The sequence below is a fragment of the Globicephala melas genome, chromosome 10 (genome assembly GCF_963455315.2).
Source record: "Globicephala melas chromosome 10, mGloMel1.2, whole genome shotgun sequence".
NCBI classification, from domain to species: Eukaryota; Metazoa; Chordata; class Mammalia; order Artiodactyla; family Delphinidae; genus Globicephala; species Globicephala melas.
The window spans coordinates 72,108,970-72,134,723 of NC_083323.1; the positions used below are offsets into that span (position 1 = coordinate 72,108,970).

General features: G+C 33.3%; 1 protein-coding gene across 1 annotated transcript in view; it reads right to left on the reverse strand.

The window, feature by feature from the left end:
* The window catches only part of REDIC1 (regulator of DNA class I crossover intermediates 1), a 70,922-nt gene that overhangs the window by 38,842 nt on the left and 6,326 nt on the right, over nucleotides 1–25,754 (reverse strand). The window contains 5 exon segments of the mRNA XM_030835004.2: nucleotides 181–689; nucleotides 15,842–15,952; nucleotides 18,160–18,365; nucleotides 22,573–22,621; nucleotides 23,030–23,162. Coding sequence (XP_030690864.1) covers nucleotides 181–689; nucleotides 15,842–15,952; nucleotides 18,160–18,365; nucleotides 22,573–22,621; nucleotides 23,030–23,162 — 1,008 coding nt within the window.

The window sequence follows — 25,754 nt, forward strand, 5'->3', positions numbered from 1 at the left end:
GGGATGCCACTGGTCCACAATGTCATATAATAGAATGTCATTCTATTTTTAATTTCATGTTCCCCCAAACACACACACACACACACACACACACACACACACACGGATATTCATTACAACTGAAAACAAACAAACAAAAAGCCCCAATAGATTATTACACTTTCCATCTATAACACCAACCTTTTTTTTCAGAGCTGGCTGGGTAACAATCCTTCTCAAAAGATGTACTAAAATTATTTCTTTCATTATTGTTGTACTCTTTCTGACAATTCTTGTTTGGTCGACACTTTTCTGGAAAACTTGATTTATTAAAAGTAGAATTACTAGAAGTCAACTCTGGATCTGTAAAAATACTTCTAATGCATCTATCAGTGAAATGGTTTTTATCAGAACTAATGACTGCACTGTCATAATGACACTTGTCAAAGGTTTTCTTTATCTTCTGTTGATCTATGTTTAATAAGTTGATCATATTTTCACTAATAAAAGAGTCACAGTTATCTGATAGAAGGTTTGGGGTTGGCTGGTTCATATCTTCATTAGAAAACTTTTTTCTATTTTCTCCCCAAATATGTTGTAATGAATTTTTTTCAGTAATGAAATCTGACTGTCTTCTTTCATCCATGCTTCCACAATATTCACCTACAACTATAGCAGGTCTCCTAGTAAGGAAATTTCTATTTTCTGGACTTCAGGATAAATAAAAACATATTTATCAAGAAAAGCATAGAGCATTCTCATTTAGAAACATGTGAAGTTAAATCTTACAGAACATATTGAGTAGCTGCTAACATTTAAATGGACCATGTTTACATTTTTAAAATTTAAATAAATAATACTGCTTTGGGTGGAAATGTGTTAATAACCTCTTCTAATATCTTAGTGAGTATAAAAATAATCTACACTTAGTTTAGTACTGCAACATGAAAAACTAGTATGTGGTTCAATTTACTGTTTTATTAACAAAACAAAATATTTATTAACAAAAACAAAACATCTAGAGAATTACCTAGGCAAACACTGTACATAAATGCCACTTCATTTAACCAGAGAAAGACACTTTGAAGACTGTTCAGAGAAAATAATTACCCTTAGTATTAAAATGTCAAATAAAATTGTTATGAGAACATTAAATCAGATATTTCTCAACCTAACAAGGAACTCAAACTATCTCTGAAGTTCCCAAGGAAGAGCAATATAACTACAAATGCATACGTAAGTAATAAAGCCAAGAGATAAGATGGATTAGATGAAAATGTTAGACCAGATAGCTTGCAAATTCCCTTCTAATGTATAATTATTATAAATTATTATAAATCATAATTCTAAGTTATGTCCAACTTGTATTAAAGAATCAAAGTTATCATGGAAAGTAATTAGGAATCAAGGTATTATGAATTTTGTTGCCTTTGACTATCTACAAATTTACTTGGGGTTGGTTTTGTTCCAGAGATTGGAGGTACCAAAGAAATTTAGAAAAAACACAGACTGCTGAAACTCTGATTGAGTTCCAATTTTATTTATAATTAATTTATTAAATATTTAATGAGCAAGTACACCTACTCTGTTCTAGGCAGTGCGCCATGTGTTGGGGACAGAGAGATAAAATATTTCATTTTGGTATTAAGGAGACAGAGATGTTTTGTCCATGAATGCACACAGATCATGATCCTACATTATTTCTTAATATGGGTCTTATTGGTATTTTGGGCAGAAAAATGCTACTCTGTTATTACCAAAAGGCATAACCTATAGTATACAATAATATACACCATTAACAGCAGAGAAATTTCTATTACTCTAAATAAGAAAATAAATTTAAAAGCACTTAGTAAGTTAGAAAGCATACTACAAAATGTAAATCATCATTTTAAAAGGGTATCTTAAGCATTCAGACTCAGGATAATCACTAACTCAAAAGATGTGGGCAATACAGAAGTGTAGAGTGCACAGTCATTGCTCACAAGAAATAGCCTAGAAGAGGCAAGAAAAAATTAGAAAGTGAAAAGTGCTATCCTACAGTAAATTGTCACTATAGTACATAGAAATTCTTTTGACTGAGAAAAATCAGGCAGGTGGCATTTGAGTTGGGGACCAAATGTTGGGAAGAATTGTTACTTGTACAAATGAGAGACATGATGCTAAAAATTTTAAAGTCTTATTAAGATAAATCCATCCAGTTTAACAATTTAATTTTTCCTATAGATAAATATAAAATTCATGAAAATTATGTACAAAAATAGGGATAAATTTATTATCTAAATAAAGAGTATTCAACAGAAATTTAATGTATGCCTACTATGTGGTAAGGAGACAATACAGCTTATATTCTAGTGAACAAATATATTAAACAAATAAGATAATTAGCCATTAATAAGTACAATAAAAGAAATAAAGAATTAAACAAATAAAGATAATTATAGTGCCTTTACAAGTGCTACAAAATCACGTGATGGAATAACATGTTGGAAGTCATGTTTCAGATAGTTTGGTCAGGAAAGTCCCTAATAAGGAAGTGATAAATAAGCTAAAAGTACAGAATGATTAGACATGTGAAGAAAGGAGTAAGCACACCCTGGGGAATGGAATAATAACAAATGTAAGGTCTGCAGCATGTTTGGGAAATGAAAAGAGGAGGAATAAAGCTAGATTAGAATCAGTAAAAGAAAACTTATGACTTAAGGCTTAAAAGGTACAAAAGGGCCAAAAATCATGCAGAGCTTTATTTCTGAAAAGACCAATAAAAAAACACTGAAAGGGAAGAGATATGGGAACATATGTATATGTATAACTGATTCACTTTGTTATAAAGCAGAAACTAACACACCATTGTAAAGCAATTATACCCCAATAAAGATGTTAAAAAAAAACCCAAAACACTGAAAGGTTCCAGTACAAAAGTAAAATCGACTGCCTTCTGCCTTGGAAAATATCAGTCTGATTGCTGGGTGCATATGAATTTCAGGTCTTCTGACTACCCAAATGAAGTAAAAAGAACCAGATTTATCCTCCCAACTGACCAAATTAAAAAACTAGACAAAATACATGAGACAATAATTTTCAGACATGGGCCATCAGGTAGAACAGGATGATGATCCCTGAAAGAGAGAAAACAAATCAAATGAACCCTATAACTGCTCCTAGCTTACTACCTTGAGAGTGTATCCAAGCCACAGAATACTTGAATACTTGGAGGGGAAACCTAGTCAGAGCCCACAGATTACCCTTCTTGAGGAAATAGGGCTGGGGGTTCAGGGAGACTACAGAAAATAGAGTTCACGGGGCAGAGTACCATGAAGGAGTGTGTTTCAAAAAAAGGAAGCTCCAGAGATCTACGGAGAGTTCTCAAATCTGTAACCAAGTACTGACCAGCACACACATATGAAGCAATTAGTCAAGGCTGGGAAAAGAACCACCCAACATGAGAAGATGGAACAATTCCAGGAACTCAAACAAAGATGGGAAAATTTTGTGTTCTCATCAACCAGAGTGGAAAACCTTGTAATTCAAAGGAAATTGGAGAGGACTCAGAAGAGTATAGCCTCAGCAGAGGGCAAATTAACCACAGACTGAAGGTGTATCTGGTCCTGCTTAACAAAGTTTAAAGCAACCCTCAATAAAATCATACTACTTCCAAGTAACTGAACTGTATCCCAGAACTAAGCTTAAGATGATCTATAGGATTACAAGATTTCCAGAAACCAAAAAGATAATTCACAATGTATAGAATCTAAACAAAATTCGCAAGAATGCAAAGAAGCAGAAAGTTACAATCTGTAATGAGGAGGAAAATCAGTTATTAGAAATAGACTAAGAAATGACACAAAATGATATAATTTATAGACAAAGACATTAAGAGAGTTATCCTATGTTCCCTATATTCAAGAAGCTAAAGGAAAGATTGAGCATATTGAATAGATACAAGGAAAATAAAGAGTTAAATCAAATTTCTAGAGATGAAAAATACACTGAATAAATTTACCAGTACAAGATACCAAAGAAGATACAATTAGTGAATTTGAAGATCTAACAATATATATAAAATGAAAGGAGAGGAAAAAAATGGAAAATGAATAGAGCATCAGCAAACTGTTACAAAACTTCAGTTGGACTACTTTACATATTATTTGGGATCCCAAAGAAGAGAGGAGAGGAATCAGAAAAAATATTTGAAAAATTAATGACTGAATTTTTTCCAAATTTTGTAAAAACAATAAGTCCACAGATCCAAGAAGCTCAACACATCCCAAACACAAGAAATAGGAAACAAACATCCTAATCTTAATGGAGAGAAATCCACAGTAGAAAATCTGTGGTAGAGAATCCATCATGAAAAATCTTAAAAACAGAGAAAATTGTATATTATATATACAAAGATATTAAGATAAGAATGACAGCAAACTTCTAGTTGGAAACAATGGTACTCAAAGACATTTTTCAAAAAGAAGAGAACAATAAAGACTTAAAAATATACGAGATGAATTAATCACCAGCAGACCCACACTATAAAAAATGTTAAAGAAAGTCTTTTAAACAGAAGGAAAATGTCACCAGATGTAAATCTAGAGCTGCACAAAATAATGAAGACCACCAAAAATGATAAATTTGAACTGAATATAAAAAATTGTTTTCTTATTTTTTAACTCTCTCTAAAACAAAAAGAACAATAATGGATTTATAACATATATATAAGTAAAATGTATGAATACAACAACACAAAGGCTAAAGGAAAGAAACAGAAGCATACCATTATAAGTCTCATATTATATTTGAATTGGCATAATATAACTTGAAGACAGTCCATGATAAATTAAATATATACTATAAAATCTAAAGCAATCACTGAAAAACAAAAAACAGAGTTATATCTAATAAGCCAACAAAAGGGATAAATTAAGTCATACAAAATACTCAAAAGGCAGAAAAAGAGGGAAGGGGAACAAAATTATATGGGACAAATAAAAAACAAATAGCAAGAGAACAGACTTAAAGCCAACCATATCAATTGTCACATTAAATGTAAATGATATTCTTAACAGTAATACATTTCAATAAATTTGAAAGGATTCAAATCACATAAAGCATCTTCCTTGTCCACAATATAATTAATTTAGAAAGATAACAGAAAAGCCTTGAGGTTTCTAGGAACCAAACAACAAACTTCTAAATAATTAATGGATTGTAAATGAAATCAAAAGGAAAATTATAATTTTTTTAACTGAATGAAAATTAAAACAAAACATATCAAACTTGTAGGATATAGCAAAAGCAGTGGTTAATGGGAAACTGATAGCACTAAACACACACACACACACACACACACACACACACACAGAGAGAAAAGAAAAAATGGTCTCAAATCAATGACCTCAGCTTTCACCTTAAGAAACCAGAAAAAAAAGAGCAAATTAAATCCAAATTAAATAGACAAATGGAAATAAAAGCAGAATTCAATGAAATGAATACTAGAAAAATAAGAAATATGTGAAATTGAAAGTTAATTCGTTTAGAAGATAAGTAAACTTGGTAAGTCCCTAATCAGAATAATCAGGAGAAAAAAAGGAGAAGATGTTATCAATGAGAGAAAAGACATCATTACAGATGTTAAAGATGTTAAATGCATTGTAAGGGGATATTATGAATAACTTGAAGTCAATAAATTCTACAACAGATTAAATGAATACTTTTTTCATTCAATACAAATTATCAAATCTCACTAAAAATAATCTGACTAGCCTGTATCTAGTAAGAAATGAAATTTATAGTAAAAAATAAACATTCCCACAAAAAGAACTCAGTGATGAACTCTGCCAGACATTTAAGGAGTAAATTATACCAAAGCTACACAAACTTTCAGAAAATTACATAGGAGGGGTTACTTCCCAACTCATTCTATGACATTGGCATTAGGCTGATATCAAAATCAGAACAAGATATTAAAATAAAAAGAAACCTAGAAAACAATATCTTTCAAAAATTCCTAACAAAATTTTAGCAAATCAAATCCAAGAATGCATAACCAGGATAGCATGCTGTGACCAAGTGGGGTTTATCTCAGGAACACAAGACTGATTTAACATTAAAAAAATTAATCTATGAGGAGCAGGACCTCTGGAATTGATAGAGAAACTTGGCAAATTCTTCCCCACTCTAAGCAACAACAGAACCAAATAACATTTGCAAAAAAAACTATTTCAGAATCTGGGGAGTGACCAAAGGTATACAATAAACTGAGAAGGAGGTAAAACTACTAAACCTTAGTAGGAAAAGTGGGAGTCTGTGGAGTTTTAGCCTTGGGCTGCTTCCCTCCATCCCCAGCTCCATGGCTGGTAGCACTACCAAGGCTAGGCAGTTTGGAGGTGGGTATGGGGGAGCCCCATGACCAGGGAATTTGTCAAAATCCATCATTATCTTGGTGGCAGACCATCAGGATAGGCTAACATTGCAGCTGCCTAAGGCTATAATACTTGGAGAAAGCAAAAAACGATCAAGAAATTTCATGGAGAGATCTAGAAAACAAATACGTTTTCATAAACTCTCAGCCATCACTGGTGGTCTGGAAAGCTGCAAACATGTATAAGGCTGTGAGCACACACAGGAGAGAGCAATCAGAAAAAATATGTAAAAAATATTTGAAAAATTAATGACTGAATTTTTTCCAAATTTTGTAAAAACAATAAGAAGTCCACAGATCCAAGAGGCTCAGCGCAGTCCAAATACAAGAAATAGAAAACAAACATCCTAACCCTAATGGAGAGAAAGCCACCATAAAAAATCTGTGGTAGAGAATCCACGATAAAAGAATCTTAAAAACAGAAAATTATATTATATACACAGATATTAAGATAAGAATGACAGCAAACTTCTAGTTGGAAACAATGCCACTCAAAGACATTTTTCAAAATGTCTTTGAAAAATAACACTCATCCTGGCTGAATGTGAGGTATCCACTCATACCTGGCTGAATGTAAGGTCTTATGCCCAGGAGGAAGTCTTATTAGCTCAAGGTGTTTAAACACAACCTTCAACTAATCATTGGTTGACCTCTAAGCACTGCTTTACAGATTTAAATGTCAAATATTTAAATGAAAAATATTTACATGTCAGAATATTTAAATGTCAAAAATTTAAATGAAAAATATCAAATCAATAAGTTAAACTTACACCTTAAGAAACTAGAAACAAAAGGAGGCCAAACTAAATCCAAAGTAAGTAGAAAAAGAAAATGATAAACATTAGGGCAGAAATGGAATAGAAAAAAAAATAGAGAAAATTGATGAAGCTCAAAACTTAGCAAATAAAATTAGCAAATCTTTAGTTATACTGACCAAGAAAAAAAGTAGAAAAGACACAGATCTGGAATTAAACAGGTTAAACAAGGATATCAACACTTACCTTATAGAAATTAAAAGGATTTCAAGGGAATACTATGAACAACTTTATGCAAACAAATTATACAACTTAGATGAAATGGATGAATTCCTATAAAAACACACATTAACACAAAGTACTCAAGAAGAAATTTTAAAATCTGATTAGACCTATAACAACTAAAAATAAAAAGAATTATTAGTTAAATGTCTTTCCACTAAGAAAAGGCCAGGTGCAAAAATACTTAAAGAAGAAATAACCAGTCCTCCACAAATTCTTCCATTAAATAGAGGAGGAAATGCTTTCCAACTTGTTCTATGAAGCCAGAAGTATTACTCTGTTACCAAAACCAGACAAAGACATCAAAGGAAAAGAAAAATTCAGACCAATATTTCCCATGAATATAGATGTAAAAATCATTTAAAAATTAGCAAAATAAATCCAGCATTTTATGAAATGGGTTCTGTAACATAATTAAGCAGCCTTTATCGCAGGAAGGCAAGGTGGTTTAACATTTGAAAATAAGGTAATATATATTAATAGAATAAAGAAAAAAAACTACATGATAATCTCAAGGGACACAGAATGAGCATTTGGCAAAAATCCATGATAAAAACTTTCAATAAACTAGGAATAGAGGGCAACCTGACAAAGGGCACCTACAAAAAACCTAAAGCTAATATCATTCTTAACAGTGAAAGGTTAAATGCTTTTCCCTAAGACTCAGAACAATGTAAACATGCTCACTCTTGCCACTGCTATTCAGCACTGTATTAGAGGTTCAAGTCACTGCAGTCAGGCAACAAAAAGAAGCAAAAGGCATTCAGATTGAAAGGGGAAAGGTAAAAATATCTATATTTATAGACAGCATAATCCAATATGGTGAAAATCCTAAAGAACTCATAAAACTACTAGTAGAACTAATAATACAGCAAGGTCAAAGGATACAATTTCAATATACAAAATTGTATAACTATATACTAGCAATGAATAATCCAAAAATAATATTAACAAAATAATTGCAAAGATATTGGCCTGTAATTTTCTTTTCTGGTAGTGTCTTTGTCTGGTTTTGGTATCAGAGTGATGGTGATGGCTTCATAGAATGTCTTTAGGAGTGTTCCTTCCTCTTCAATCTTTTGGAAGAGTTTGAGGAGGATCAGTACAAGTTCTTTGTATGTTTGGTAGAATTCACCTGTGAAGCCATCTGGCCCTGGACTTATGTTTGTAGGGAGTTGTTTCTTGTTTTTGTATTTTTAATTACAGATTCTATTTCATTTCTAGTGATTGGTCTGTTCAAGTTATCATTTTCTTCTTGATTCAGTCTTGACAAGCTGTATGTTTCTAGAAAGTTGTCCATTTCTTCTAGGTTGTCAAATTTGTTGGCATATAATTGTTCATAGTAATCTCTTATGGATTTTTGTATTTCTGTGGTATCAGTTATGATTTCTCCTTTCATTTCTTATTTTCATTATTTGGGTTTTCTCTCTTTTCTTCGTGAGCCTGGCCAGAGGTTTGTCAATTTTGTTTACCCTTTCAAAGAAGCAACTCTTGGTTATACTGATTTTTTCCTATTGTTTTTAATCTTTATTTTATTTATTTCCTCTCTGATTTTTATTATCTGCTTTCTTCTGCTAACTTTAGGTTTTGTTTGTTCTTCTTTTTCTAATTCTTTTAGGTGGTGGGTTAGGTTGTTTATTTGACATTTGTCTTGTTTCTTAAAGAAGACCTGTACTGCTATGAACTTTCCTTTAAGAACTGCTTTTACTGCATCCCATAGATTTTGTTTGGTTGTGTTTGCATTGTCATTTGCCTCAAGGCATTTTAAAATTTCTTCCTTGATTTCATCATTGATCCATTGGTTTTTTAGTAAAAAGAAAATTACAGGCCAATATCTTTGATGACTATAGATGCAAAAATTTTCAACAGAATATTAGCAAACCAAATCCAACACATAAAAAAGATCATACACCATGACCTAGTTGGATTCATCTCAGGGTCACAAGGATGGTTCAACATATGCAAATTAATCAATGTGATACACCACATCAACCAAAGAAAAGATAAAAACCACATGATCATCTCAATAGATTCAGAAAAAGCATCTGATAAAATTCAACATCCATTAATGATAAAAACCCTTACAAAAGTGGGTATAGAGGGAACATATCTCAACATAATAAAAGCTTTTTATGACAAACCCACAGCCAATATAATACTCAATGGTGAAAAGCTGAAAGCCTTCCCGCTAAAATGTGGAACAAGACAAGGATGCCCACGCTCATCACTTCTCTTCAACATAGTGTTGGAAGTCCTAGCCACAGCAATCAGAAAAGCAAAAGAAATAAAAGGTATTCACATTGGTAGGGAAGAGGTAAAATTGTCATTATATGCAGATGACATGATATTATATATAGAAAACCCTAAAGACTCCATACAAAAACTACTAGAATTGATAAATTCAGCAAGGTAGCAGGATACAAGATTAACACACAGAAATCAGTTGAATTTCTTTATACTAACAATGAAATATCAGAAAGGGAATGTAAAAAAATCAATACCTTTTAAAATCACATAAAAAACACACAAAACTTAGGAATCAACCTCACCAAGGAGGTGAAAGACATATGTTGAGAACTACAAAACATTAATAAAGGAAATCTTAAAAATAATGCAAAGAAATGGAAAGATATCCCATGTTCTTGGAATGGAAGAATTAATACTGTTAAAATGGCCACACTACTCAAAGCAATCTACAGATTTAAGGTGATCTCTATCAAATTACCCATGACATTTCTCACAGAACTAGAACAAATAATTCTAAAATTTATATGGAACCATGGGAGACCCAGAATTGCCAAAACAATCCTGAGGAAAAAGAACAGAGCAGGAGACATGACCCTCCCAGACTTCAGACAATACTACAAAGCTACAGTAATCAAAACAGTGTGGTATTGGCACAAAAACAGACATATGGATCAATGGAACAGAATAGAGAGCCCAGAAATAAACCCACACGCTTATGGACAATTAATCTTTGACAAAGGAGGCAAGAATACACAATAAAAGACAGTCTCTTCAGCACGTAGTATTGGGAAATTTGGACAGCCACATGTAAATAAATGAAGTTAGAACACACCCTCACACCATACACAAAAATAAACTCAAAAATGGCTTAAAGACTTAAATATAAGACAAGACACCATAAAACTCCTAGCAGAGAACATAGTTATAACATTCTCTGACATAAATTGTACCAGTGTTTTCTTAGGTCAGTCTCCCAAGGCAATAGAAATAAAAGCAAAAATAAACAAATGGGATCTTATCAAACTTGTAAGCTTTTGCACAGCAAAGGAAACCATAAGCAAAATGAAAAGACAAACTATGGATTAGGAGAAAATATCTGCAAATAATACAACTGACAAGGGCTTAATTTCCAAAATATACAAGCAGCTCCTACAATTCAGTAACAACAAAAAAATAACCCAATCAAAAAATGGGCAGAAGACCTAAATAGACAATTCTCCAAAGAAGACATACATATGGCCAATAGGCACACGAAAATATACTCAACATTGCTAATTCTTAGTGAAATGCAAATCAAAACTACAATGAAGTATAACCTCACACCATTCAGAATGGCCATCATTAAAAAGGCTACAAATAAATGCTGGTGAGGTTGTGGATAAAAGGGAACCCTCCTACGCTATTGGTAGGAATGTAATTTGGTACAGCCACTCTGGAAAACAGTACGGAGGTTCCTCAAAAAACCTAAAAATAGAGTTGCCATATGATCTAGCAATCCCACTTCCTGGCATATACCCAGAAAAAAATATAATTCAAAAAGATACCTGCACTCCTATATTCATAGCAGCACTACTTACAATAGCCAAGACATGGAAACAACCTAAATGTCCACTGATGGATGAATGGATTAAGATATATATGTAATGGAATATCAGTCAGCCATAAAAAAGAATAAAATAATGCCACTTGCAACAACATGGATGGACCTAGAGATTATCACACTAAGTAAGTCAGAAAGAGAGAGACATACCATATGATATCACTTATATGTGGAATCTAAAATATGACACAAATGAACATATCTATGAAACAGAAACAGACTCACAGACATAGAGAACAGACTTGTGGTTGCCAAGGGGCTGCTGGGGGGGAGGGAAGGATTGGGAGTTTGGGATTAGTAGATGCAAACTATTATATATAGGATGGATAAACAACAAGGTCCTACTGTACAGAACAGGGAACTATATTCAATATCCTGTGATAAACCATAATGGAAAAGAATATGGAAAAGAATATATATATATGTGTGTATATATATACACATATATATGTATGTGTGTGTATAACTGAGTCACTTTGCTGTACAGCAGAAATTAACACAGTATAAATCAACTATACTTCAATAAAACTTAAAAAAAAGAAAATAATTCCCATCACAACAACATAAAATGAATTAAATATGTAGGAATAAATTTAACAATATAACCATGAGGCTTATACATTGAAAACTACTGTACATTACTGAGAAAAATTAAAGAAGATTAAATAAAATAGAGTATTATTCAGCCATAAAAAGAAAATCCTGGGCCTCCCTGGTGGCACAGTGGTGGAGAGTCCACCTGCTGATGCAGGGGACACAGGTTTGTGCCCTGGTCCGGGAAGATCCCATATGCCATGGAGCAGCTGGGCCCATGAGCCATGGCCGCGGAGCCTGTGCGTCCGGAGCCTGTGCTCCGCAACAGGAGAGGCCACAACAGTGAGAGGCCCGCGTACTGCAAAATAAAAAAAAAAAAAGAAAATCCTTCTATTTGTGACAACATGAAAGAACATGGAGGATATTTTGCTAAGTGAAAAGTCAGACACAGAAAGATAAATACTGTATATCTTACTTATATGTAGAATCTAAAAAGCCAAACTCAAAAATGCAGAGAGTAGAATGGTGGTTGCCAGGGGCTGGGAAGTGGGAGAAATGGGAAATATTGGTCAAAGGGTACAAATTTCTAGTTATAAGATGAATAAGTTCTGGGGATCTAGTGTACAGCATGGTGACTATAGTTCTTAATACTATATTTACACTGGAAATTTGTTAAGAGTAGATCTTAAGTGGTCTTACCACACATACAATAATGGTAACTATGTGAGGTGATGGATGTGTTAATTAGCTTGATTGTGGTAATCATTTCAAAATGTGTATGTATATTAAATCATCACAGTGAACACTTTAAATATATATAATTTTTATTTGTCAGTTATGTCATTAAAGCTGGAGAGAAAGAAAATCACACTTCAAACACACTGGAAGGCTCTCTCATGTCCCTCCAAGTCCATACCTCTCAAAAGTAACCACCATTCTGATTACTGTTGCTATACATTATTTTAGCCTGTCTTTGAGCTTCATTTAAATTGAATTATACAATGGTTCTCTTTTTGTGTTGAGATTTATTCATGTTCTTGCTTGCTATTACATACATTAGCAGTCCATTCTTTTTCTTTTCCATGTACTATTCCGTTACATGAATATTATATAATATTCTATTCTTAATGGACTTCTGGGTTAGTTGAAGTTTGGGGCTATTAAGAATAAAGCTCCTATGACATACAGAAAAATCGATTAGGAGAAACATTTCATGCTCATGGATTGGAAGAATCACTTTGTTAAAATTGTTAAATTTGGTTGTTAAAATGTTAAAATTTCTCCCAAATTGATCTATAGATTCAACACAATCCCTATAAAAATCCAATTAAAGTTTTTTTTTCCCCAGAAACTGACCGGGTGATCCTAAAACTTATATGAAAATGCAAAGGGCTAAGACAACCTAAAACACTTTTGAAAAAGAAGAACAAATTGGAGGACTAATACAAGTCCCAATTTCAAAACTTATACTAAAGCTTTAGTATACAGTGTGACAAACAAAGATAGACATGATTGATAAATAAAACAGAATTGAGATTACAGGGAAAACAAAACATATTTTTGGTCAATTAATTTTCAACTAAAGTCTCAAAGCACTCAGTGGGGAGAAGTTATTCTTCTCTTTCCACAAATGCAAATGGTGAAATTAAATCCTTACCTCACACCATACATAAAAATTAACTCAAAAATATTAGATTGAGGGGCTTCCCTGGTGGCACACTGGTTGAGAGTCTGCCTGCCGATGCAGGGGACGCGGGTTCATGTCCCGGTCCGGGAGGATTCCACATGCCATGGAGTGGCTGGGCCCGTGAGCCATGGCCGCTGAGCCTGTGCGTCCAGAGCCTGTGCTCCGCAACGGGAGAGGCCTGCGTACCGCAAAAAAAAAAAAAAAAAAAAAAAAAATTAGATTGAGGGCTTACCGGGTGGTGCAGTTGTTAAGAATCCGCCTGCCAATGCAGGGGACATGGATTCAAGCCCTGGTCCAGGAAGATCCCCATATGCCACGGAGCAACTAAGCCCATGCGCCACAACTACTGAGCCTGTGCTCTAGAGCTCACAAGCCACAACTACTGAACCCATGTGCCACAGCTACTGAGGCCTGTGTTTTTAGAGCCTGTGCTCCACAAGAATAGCCACCGCAATGAGAAGCCTGTGCACCTCAACAAAGAGTAGCCCCCGCTCGCCGCAACTAGAGAAAGCTTGCACACAGCAATGAAGACCCAAAACAGCTAAAAATAAATAAATAAAATAAATTTAAAGATAAAATAAAATAAAAAATATTAGATTGAAAACTACAAGACAGAAGAAAACATAAGAGACAATCTTCCTGGCCTTGTCTTAGGCAAAGATTTGTTAACTTTGACACCATATGCATGATTCATAAATTAAAAAATTAATAAGTGTGATTTCATCAAAATTAAAACCTTTGTAAAAAAGTTTGGTGTCAAAAAGACACCATTAAGAAAACGAAAAGGGTAAGCATTTCACCAAAGATACATAAATGGCTAGGAAGCACATGAAAAGATGCTAACATCATTAGTCATTAGGGAAATGCAAAATTAAAACCCCAATGAGACACCATTACATGTTGACTAGAATGGTGTAAATTTAAAAAAACTGATTGTACCAAGTGTTGTCAAGTATGTGTTGCAAATGGAACTCTCACTCATTGCTCATGGGAATGTAAAAATGACACAAATCACTTGGGAGAACAGTTTGTCAGTTTCTTGAAAAGTTAAACATACACCTACCATATGACCCAGCTATTCCACTTGTAAATATTTACCCAAAATAAATGAAAGCGTATGTCCAAACGAAGATTTCAGTATCAATGTTCATAGTAGCTTTATTTGGAATAGCCAAAACTGGGAGAAAAACATCCAAATGTCCATCAACAGATGAATAAATTGTGCTATGTCCATACAATGGAATACTACTCAGCAATAAAAAGAAACAGACATTGATATATACAATAAACAATATAGATGAATCTCAAAATAATTATGCTGAGTGAAAAAAGCTAAACAAAAAAAAGGGAGAACATATTGTATGATGCCACTTAAAGACTAATCAATAGTGACAGAAAGCAGATCAGCAGTTGTCTTGGGATGGGAGTAAGGGATGTGAAGTGACCAGAAGAAGCGATTACAAAGGTGCCCAAGAAACTACTGGAGATGATAAATAAGTTCATTATTTTTAACACAGGTCAAAACTTATTGAAGTGCACATTTCAGATAAGTTCACTTTGTTGTACGTTGCTTATACATTAATAAAGTTGTAAAAAAAATTTATCTCAGGACAAAGAGAAAACAAAAAGAACTGTTTTGTGGCTATTACAATTCTCCAGGCAAGAAGCAGTGGTTGCTTAGACTGGGATGGAACCCTTTGAGATGAAAATGTAAGTAAATAATTTTAAAGTTTATCAGAATACAGAAATGACAATACTTTGTTGGTGAAATGTATATTGGAAGATGAAGAAAAGGAAGGAATCGAGGACAACTTTTATTTTGGCTTAAGCAGCTGAGTGAATAGTGTTGCCTTTTACTACCATGAAGAAGATGGGTAGGATTACAGAGTCAAGGTTTCTCACCACAATTACCAAGAGTAATTCAAACTGGTTTGACAAGTTCAATGGATTTAAAACAAATAACTAGGGTTTATATACAGACATCTAGAAAATAAAAATAAGACACTGATCAACTATCATAAATATGAAAAAGAAATTAATATGATATGACACAGCAAAAGAAGCAAGTAAGTCATGGAGATTATAAAACAGGTACAAAACACCTTGGTTCCAAATATGTTTTAAAATAAATAAATGAAAGGTAAATGTGCACATTAGAAAATAATTACTTATAAGTGTTTTAGTGAAATGCTACATTTTACTGATAGTGTTTTTTTTCTAGAAGTAATATTTAGGTCTGCTTACATTTCTAACAAAAGATATTTGTATCTATTAAAAGTCAAATTAATAATTCAAGGAAAGAATGCTACAGGTTCTTTATTACGTTCAACATCTTTGCTTACCTGTTTAATCTTTCAACTAATGGTCCAAATTGTGCTGTTTCATATGATGGACTGCAAGTATCTTGACTTTCATTTAATTTAGAAACCAAGGAATTAGAATAATTAACACTACTGAGCTGCAAAAAGAAAGGAAGAGCCTGCCAAAGTGGTAAATGTACATATATACAAGTTAAATTATTTATCACAAATGCCATTTAAGTGAACATATATATATACAAAAATGTATTATTTTAGTCTAAAATAAAGTAATTGTGTCCTAATTGAAAACAAAGTAAATACTGTTATAACAATGAAAGCAATATCAGTATTTGAGTAATTATTGAAATAACAGGGTTGATACTATGGTCAGCTAAACATTTTCTCAGAGATTAAAAAAAAAATTTAAAAAATACCCAGTACACCAGGATCTTGAGTAAATAAAAGTTAAATTTCTCTGACAAAAAATACATTATCTCTCCCAAGAAAACAGCTATACTTATCTCAGTTTTTCCATTTACTGAGTAATTTTATACTGCTACTTTAATATTTCCAAATATCAAATATTTGAATACAAAATGGAGAAAGTGTTGGAAGACTATTGTGAAAAGCAGTTGAGATAATCCATTTATTAATGTGGAAAGTACCATATAAATATATTATATTGGCCCAGCACTAATCTATCCAGCAACAATAGTTTATATCTGTAGTATATATTTATCTACAAGTCATCAAACATAGAAATGACAAGTCCAAAGACAATCAGTGACAGAAATAGGAGAAAAAGAGGGGGAGACAAGAAGAGATACTGAAAGTCTTAAAAAAAAAAGGTCTGAAGTCAGGGAGAGCTGAAAATAAAGTCTGATAATACATCTCACATCTCAGCCTCAGAGAGACAGTGACAGAGGTGCAGAGACAAAGGTGCATCCCTTGAAGTGAGAAACAAACAAACAAATCAAAAGAGAAGGGAATATTATATATGGGCTCAAATACTACTTTTCTAGGGAAGTGAGAAGTGAGCCCCAGAACACTTTTTCTTCTAAAATGTTTTTTCAACTCAATTTCTTTTTTATCATATAATTTCATTTTAATTCTTCTCACTTTTCTTGAAATCCCTCCAAATGAACTATTAAATACTTCATTAAAAGGTCACAATGTGACAATATGCCTTGGACAGAGACATTAAACTCTCTTTTTCTCTTCTGTCATATTAAGAATAACATTATTTACCCCTCTGGAGATAATCACTAACCTGCAGTCTATAAGTAGGAGATTACAGAGCATTTCATTCTCTAGCCTATAAACTGATCTAGGATGCAAGTTTTAGTCTTATAAAATACAAACTGAATGGGTACTTGGATGTTTTTCACTGCATCTTTCAAAAATTATTGGGTGCTCAAATTAATAAGGCTAACACATACCACTGAAACATAATACTTCATTTTATCTCTTCTGAAAAACAGAAAACATACTTTAATAAAATTGAATCATGTTATATATTATATATAACTATAATATAGCATGATATATAACTATAATTTATAAATTTATAATTATAAATTAATTTAAAAATAATAACTACATAAATATGGCATAAAACTACTGCATGCTAAAAATGGGAGAAATTCAAACTAAATATTCCTATTAATAAGACAGTGTTTATACAACCATTTTCCTATCATTATACATTAGTAATCTTTAATAATTTTATTTTTAAACTCTATATAAATTTAATAAAAAATCATTTCTTGGTATGTTCTATGGCAGATATATTTCAGAATTTTAAATTTTGGACATTTTCATATTTTTACTTTAGAGTACACAATGATTGAACAATATTTTAGCACTACACATCTCTATATAAATATATTTGTATAATTATAATTGAAGTGCATATAATGTTGTTATCTGACAAATCATAAAAAGAATCAAGCCATCACAACTCATACTTTAACAGGCTACTATGATATCACTGAGATTATGTACTGCTATTCACAAGAGCCTTTCCATAACATGTCTACCGGGCCACCATTACATCACCAACTAGATATTTACTGTGATTACAATCATACTACTATATAACACACTGAACGATTTTCAATTTCACTATCAATTTTATAAAAAATGATTTTTTTCAAAGATTTTTAAAGAACACTCCAGTTTTTGGATTCATAATCTTCTACAGTGCAGAGAATTAAGTTTTTGACCTTTGAGGAACAATTACACTTAATTTATATCTTATTTTAGCTATAACTATAGCAATTCGCAACTAATATTTTTAAATCTATAAAAAGAGAAAGGAATATATCATAAAAATATAATAATATCAAAATGCTAAGAACTCGTGATCCAAAGATATCTGTTCATTCTGCTTCTCTTCATATGCAACTTTCTGAAGACTAGGTGCTATTCTGGGAATGAAATTTAGTTTTGTAATATTTCTATTGGAAGATAATTCAGCTGAAAAAGATGGTGGAGTGAAACTGCAGTTTTCTGTTCTGTTGAATTGAGGTTCAAACATTCTATATGAGTCCATGACTTGTGATGACTATATGAAAGAAGATACAATAATTTGGTTTGCCAAAATGTGAAAACCAGAGAAGATGAAAGTGAAAATAGAAGTGCAAAAAGATCATGGGTTGCAGAAAAAGTCCCAAGGAAAGGCAAGCCCATCAGTAATGGACAAGAGAGGTTATCAACTAAGATTATACTTAAGAGCTCCTTTTCATTTGCCTTTATCACACTTGGTCCCCTCCATCCTCAAGCCCCATTCTCCTACATGCCATCTCCTAAAGATGGGAAACCTGAGTTTCATTAACCCACATTACAGGTGAAAAAATTTCCAAGAGATTTTAGTGTCACTGTTGTTATCTTTCTCTAGTATAACTTTAGCAATTCAAAGGAAAGAAAGGGTAATGAATAATATAGCCTTAGACCTTAATATTTCAAGCTTTAATCACAATCTGTGCATTTTCTAATTGATTAAAATTTTATTTGCTAAAAGTAGTTCTAAGAGGGAAGTTTATAGTGATACAAGTTTACCTCAGGAAACAAGAAAAACCTCAAACAACCTAACCTTACACCTGAAGCAACTACAGAGAGAAGAACAAACAAAACCCAAAGTTAGTAGAAGGGAAAAAAATCATAAAGATCAGAGCAGAAATAAATGGGATAGAGACCAAGAAAACAATAGAAAAGATCAATGAAATTAAAAGCTGGTCCTTTGAAAAGATAAACAAAATTGATAAACCTTTAGCCAGACTCATAAAGAAAAAGGGGAGGGCACCCAAAGCAATAAAATTAGCAATGAAAAAGAAGTTACAACCAACACCACAGAAATACAAAGGACCATAAGAGACTGCTACAAACAACTATATGCCAAGAAAATGGACAACCTAGAAGGAATGTACAAATTCTTAGACAGGTACAATCTTCCAAGACTGAACCAAGAAGAAATAGAAAATATGACAGACCAATCATAAGTACTGAAATTGAATCTGTGATTTAAAAACTCCCAACAAACAAAAGTCCAGGACCAGATGACTTAACAGGAGAATTCAGCCAAATATTTAGAGAAGAGTTAACATCTACCCTTCCGAAACTATTCCAAAAAATTGCAGAGAAAGGAACACTTCGAACTCATTCTATGAGGCCACCATCACCCTGATACAGAAACCAGACAAAGATACCTTCAAAAAAGAAAATTACAGGCCAATATCACTGATGAACTTAGATACAAAAATCCTCAACAAAATATTGGCAAATCGAAACCAACAATACATTAAAAGGGTCATACACCATGATCAAGCGGGATTTATACCAGGGATGCAAGGATTTTTCAATATCCACAAATTAATCAGCATGATACACCACATTAACAAACTGAAGAATAAAAACCATATGATCATCTCAATAAATACAGAAAAAGCTTTTGATAAAATTCAACATCCCTTGATGATAAAAACTCTCCAGAAAGTGGTCATAGAAGAAACATACCTCAACATAATAATGGCCATATATGACAAACCCACAGATAACATCATACTCAACAGTGAAAAGCTGAAAGCATTTCCTCTAAGATCAGGAACAAGACAAGAATGTCCACTCTTGTGGACACAGTTTCTGTCTTTTTTTAAAAGTTCCAAACATAAGCTATATCATATGATATTTATTCAACACAGTTTTAGAAGTCCTAGCCATGGCAATCAGAGAAGAAAAAGAAATAAAAGGAATCCAGACTGGAAAACAGAAAGTAAAACTGTCACTGCACATGACATGATACTATACATAGAAAATCCTAAAGATGCTACCCAAAAACTACTAGAGCTTATCAGTGAATTCGGTAAAGTTGCAGGATACAAAATTAATATACAGAAATCTGTTCCATTTCTATATGCTAACAATGAAAGATCAGAAAGAGAAATTAAGGAAACAATCCCATGTACCATTGCATCACAAAGATTAAAATATCTAGGAATAAACCTACCTAAGAAGGCAAAAGACCTGTACTCTGAAAACTATAAGACACTGATGAAAGAAACTGAAGGTGACACAAACAGTTGGAAAGATACACTGTGTTCCTGGATTGGAAGAATTAATGTTGTTAAAATGACTGCACTGTCCAAGGCAATCTACAGATTCAATGCCAGCCCTACCAAATTACCAATGGAATTTTTCACAGAATTAGAACAAAATTTTAAAAAATTTGTATGGAAACACAAAAGACCCCAAATAGCCAAAGCAATCTTGAGAAAGAAAAACAGAGCTGGAGTAATCAGTCTCCCTGACTTCAGACTACAAAGCTACAGTATTCAAAACATATGGTACTGGTACAAAAACAGACATATAGATCAATGGAACAGGACAGAAAGCCCAGGCACCTATGGCTAATTAATCTATGATAAAGGAGGCAAGAATATACAATGGAGAAAAGACAGTTTCTTCAGTAAGTGGTGCTGGGGAACCTGGACAGCTACATGTAAAAGAATGAAATTACAACATTCTCTAATACAATGTAAAAAATAAACTCAAAATGGATTAAAGACCTAAATGTAAGATTGGATACTATAAAACTCCTAGAGGAAAACATAGGCAGAACACTCTTTGACATAAATCACAGCGATATCTTTTTGGATCCATCTCTTGGAATAATGGAAATAAAAACAAAAATAAACAAATGGGATCTAATTAAACTTAAATGCTTTTGCAGCAAAGCAAACCATAAAAAAATCAAAAGACAACCTACAGAATGGGAGAAAATATTTGTAAGTGATGAGACTGATAAGGGATTAATTTCCAAAATATACAAACAGCTCATAGAGCTCAACAGCAAAAAAATAACCTATCAAGAACTGGGTAGTAGATCTAAATAGACATTTCTCCAAAGAAGACATACAGGTAGACAAAAGACACATGAAATGATGCTCAACATTGCTAATTATTTGAGAAATGAAAATCAAAACTACAATGAGGCATCACCCCAACACCGGTCAGAATGGCCCTTAAAAAGTCTACAAACAATAAATGCTGGAGAGAGTGTGGAGAAAAGGGAACCCTCCTACACACTGTTGGTTGGAATGTAAACTGATACAGCCACTTTGGAGAACAGTATGAAGGTTCCTTAAAAACTAAAAATAGAGCTACCATATGATCCTGCAATCCTACTCCTGGGCATATATCTGGGGAAAACCATAATCCGAAAAGATACATACACCCAAATGTTCTTTGCAGCACTATTTACAATAGCTGAGATGTGGAAGCAAACCTAAATGTCTACAAATAGATAAATGGATAAAGAAGATGTGGTTTATAGTTACAATGGAATATTACTCATCCATAAAAAAGAATGAAATAATGTCTTTTGCAGCAACATGGACAGACCTAGAGACTACCAGACTAAGTGAAGTCAGACAGAGAGAGACAAATATATGATATAGCTTATATGTGGAATAAAAAAAAAAGATACAAATGAACTTATCTACAAAACAGAAATAGACCCACAGACATAGAAAACAAACTTACAGTTACCAAAGTGGAAAGGGAGGGGGGAATAAACTAAGAAGTTGGAATTAATGTATACACACTAGTATATACAGAATGGATAATCAACAAGTCCTACTGTATAGCACAGAAAAATACACTCAATATTTTGTAATAACCTATAAGGGAAAAGAATCTGAAAGAGAATATATATATATATATATACACACACACACACACACATACATACATACATATATATATATAACTGAGTCACTGTGTTGTACACCTGAAACTAACATGACATGCAAATCAACTATATTTCAATTTAAAAAAATAAAAATGTTTAAATTAAAAATTATTTGCTAAAAAATAATCATTTGCAATACTTTAAAAAATAATCTTAGAAACAATGTGAATATTGAAAATCACAATTTGATGTAAAATAAAATAATCTGATCACTATGTTTGAAGAGATGAATTACTCAATGATCACATGAACCCAAAGTAGGAATCTCCTAATGAATTATCCTTTGCAGTTTGTCAGTAACAAGCAGAATCAAATGTTATGCACATGTAGGCCTAGTCTACTTTACCAGAACTCCAAATTGTTTCTCATAAGCAATCAGTTAAAATATTTTAATGTATAGGTTCCTTACATTAAAAACTTTTAAAAGAATAATTTTAAGGACTATAATTTTCTCCAGTATTTGAAAAATTTATATCATTTGGTGGCATGTCACAATTGTCAAAAAAAAAAAAAAAAAAAAACTCACCTGAACTGGATCAAATTCTTCCTTGCTGCTTAGTCTTTGATAGTATATACTAACGAAAATAAAATTTTAAGGTTAAAAATATAGCTGGCAATAAAATTGACCATCTTTTTATATCTATTTAAAATTCATACTGTTCTACACAAATACTTGAAAACATATGGAACTCTAAGTAACTCTCTTCATTCCAGGGTTATAATATTACTGAGTTTTCTAAAAATTATATTATTACAAGAGAGACATTTTTATGATAAAGAAAGTGAAACTGTGTATAAAAACTTAGTGTGGACATTTGGTCATTTGATAAAGGTCTTAATAGTTTAATAATATTATAACAGCCGAACAAATAAAAACTGAAGCTTAGAAGGATAAATCCTTTGTACATTTTCCAATGAATAAATGAGTGTTAATAATGACCCATTTTAAATACCTAATAATATACAACTTAGCTAAAACCTACTTGTTTTCTACATCATCAATGCAGAGGTTAGATGGTACACAGGGAGGCGACATTGGAAGCTCTATATCATGCTTTCTTAGGGGCATTTTTATGTCTCTATTCATATTCACGTGGATTGGTTTTCTCACAGTTTCTATAATGAAAAAAATTACAATTACAATTTATAAAAATCTATAAGAATAATAAAATCTTTTAAAAGCATTTGATATACTATGTTTATTAAATAAATGTACATTTTAGAAATTTACTGAAAACCACCTATATTCTATAGATATATATGCTAGAAGTCATTACAATACTATCACAGTAAGTCAAATCTATCTCTTTTTCTTCATTATCTTATATATTCCTCGTGAAAGGGGCTCTACTCACTTCTACTTTTTACTTCCTCCAAGACTTCCCTGACGCCCAGGCTATATCAGATGTTGTCTGATACATTCCCATAAAGCTATATAAGTTCTCTATTATAGCACTTACCATAGTTTGCAGTACTTGATTAACTCTATTTCCCTCACTAGATTTTTAAACTTTATAGAGCAGAATCCTTGTCTCTCTTTATAGAAGAAGTCTCTATTTTGTCTGTTCAGTACATTTGACAACTCTTCTGTGAAATGCTTTTACACATGCACCAACTATGTAGTTCTAGTGGAGACTTTCTATGTTATAAAACCCTGCCTTTCTGGAAAAAATAATGGGTACCCATCTGACCCAAGAAGAATTAATAATTGTTCCCTCTGGTTATAAGTAATTGTTCCATGGCAGCGTGGATGGGACGGGAGCCTGGGGGAGAATGAATACATATATATGTAGGTTTGAATCGCTTTGCTGTGCACCTGAAACTGTCACAACATTGTTAATCAGCTATACTCCAGTATAAAATAAAAAGTTAAAAAAATAAGTAATTGTTCCAGTGCTGGGCCCTGGCACCAGTAGGGCAAGGCAACATCCCTCCAGTGGAATTTTTTAAAGTTCAGAACCAGAGAAACAGATCTCAGTATTTCCCTGGTAGCAAAACTAGGAGAGATGAGCAATATTAATTTTTTAAGGTAATGTGTTTTTTTGTTTGTTTGTTTTTGCAGTACGCGGGCCTCTCACTGCTGTGGCCGCTCCCGTTGCGGAGCACAGGCTCCGGACGCACAGGCTCAGCAGCCATGGCTCACGGGCCCAGCTGCTCTGCGGCATGTGGGATCCTCCCAGACCGGGGCACGAACCCAGGTCCCCTGCATCAGCAGGCGGACTCTCAACCACTGCACCACCAGGGAAGCCCCTAAGGTAATGTTTTAAGCCTCAATGACGAAGACAGTCTGAGAGAATGAAGCTAATATCTGAAGTGAGAAAGAATCTTGGCTGTATTCAAGTCCCTGATCCAAGCAGTCTCTGAGGCCCTGCTGCACCACAGCCCTTCCTTTTAGTTAAGTGCCTTGGTCCCTTCAAGGCTGCTGTAACAGAATACCATAGTCTGGGTGGATTATAAACAACAGAAATTTAGTTCTCAGTCTGGAGGCTGCGAAGTCCAAGATCAAGGCGCTGGCAGATGTGGTGTCTGGTGAGGGCCTGCTTCCTGTTCACAGTCATCTTCTCACTGTGCCTTCAGATGGTAGAAAGGGAAAGAGAGCTCTCTGGGGTCTCTTTAATAAGGATACAATGCTATCCATGAGGGCTCCACCCTCATGACATTATCACTTCCTAAATGTCCCTCTTAAACATTAGGGATTAAGATTTCAACATATGAGTTTGGAGCGGGGGGGACACAAGCATTCATATCACAACATTAAATAAGTATATATTTTTAAATGTCTGTTGTTTGCAGTCATGAGTCCTCACTAATAAAGTCTTGCTTTTGTAGGAGAGTAGAAATATCTCTATCCTCTACCTTTCTAAACTCCCAGCTGGGGCCCCTGTAACAAAACAGGGATTAACAAGAGGAAAACATTCAAATTTACTTAATATAGGTTTTACATAGAAAACTTCAAAAAGAAAATGAAGACCCAAAGAAGTGTTTAAACCTGAGCATTTTAATGCTAGGTTTGACGAACAATGGAAAGTCATAAAGAATGTGATAGGACAAAAAAAGGGTATGAGCAAAGTGTAGTAAACTGGCGGAAACAGCAGTCCCGTTCATTTAGATTCCTCTCAGTGCCCCTCTGTCTTGGAGATAAAGATGTTCCTTTCCTCCAGATATAGGGTACCTCTCACATGAGAATCCTTCCTGCACATGCTGCTTCTCAAATTCCTTCAGCTTAAAATATTCAAAATGCCAAGGTGCCATATTTTGGGGTATCATGTCCCGACCTTGTCACTTCCTATTCTATTCCCAGCATCCAACACAATACTTATGGTAGGTATTCAGTAAACATATGTTGAATGCATAAGTGAAAAGAAAGTAAGGGAGAAAGAAAATACATAAAGATAAATTCATCATCAGACAGCACATGCAAGAGAACAAAACTGGAACCTTATCTTACACCATACACAAAAATCAACTCAAAATGGATTAAAGCCTTAATTATAAGACCCTAGGGACTTCCCTGGCATTCCAGTGGTTAAGACTCCACACTCCCAGTGCAGGGGGCAAGGGTTTGATCCCTGGTCTGGGAACTAAGATCCCACATGCCACATAGCGTGGCCAAAAAAAAAAAAAAGTAAAAATTATAAGACTCGAAACCATAAAACTCCTAGAAGAAAACATAAAGTTTAAGCTCCTTGACATCCATCTTGGCAATGA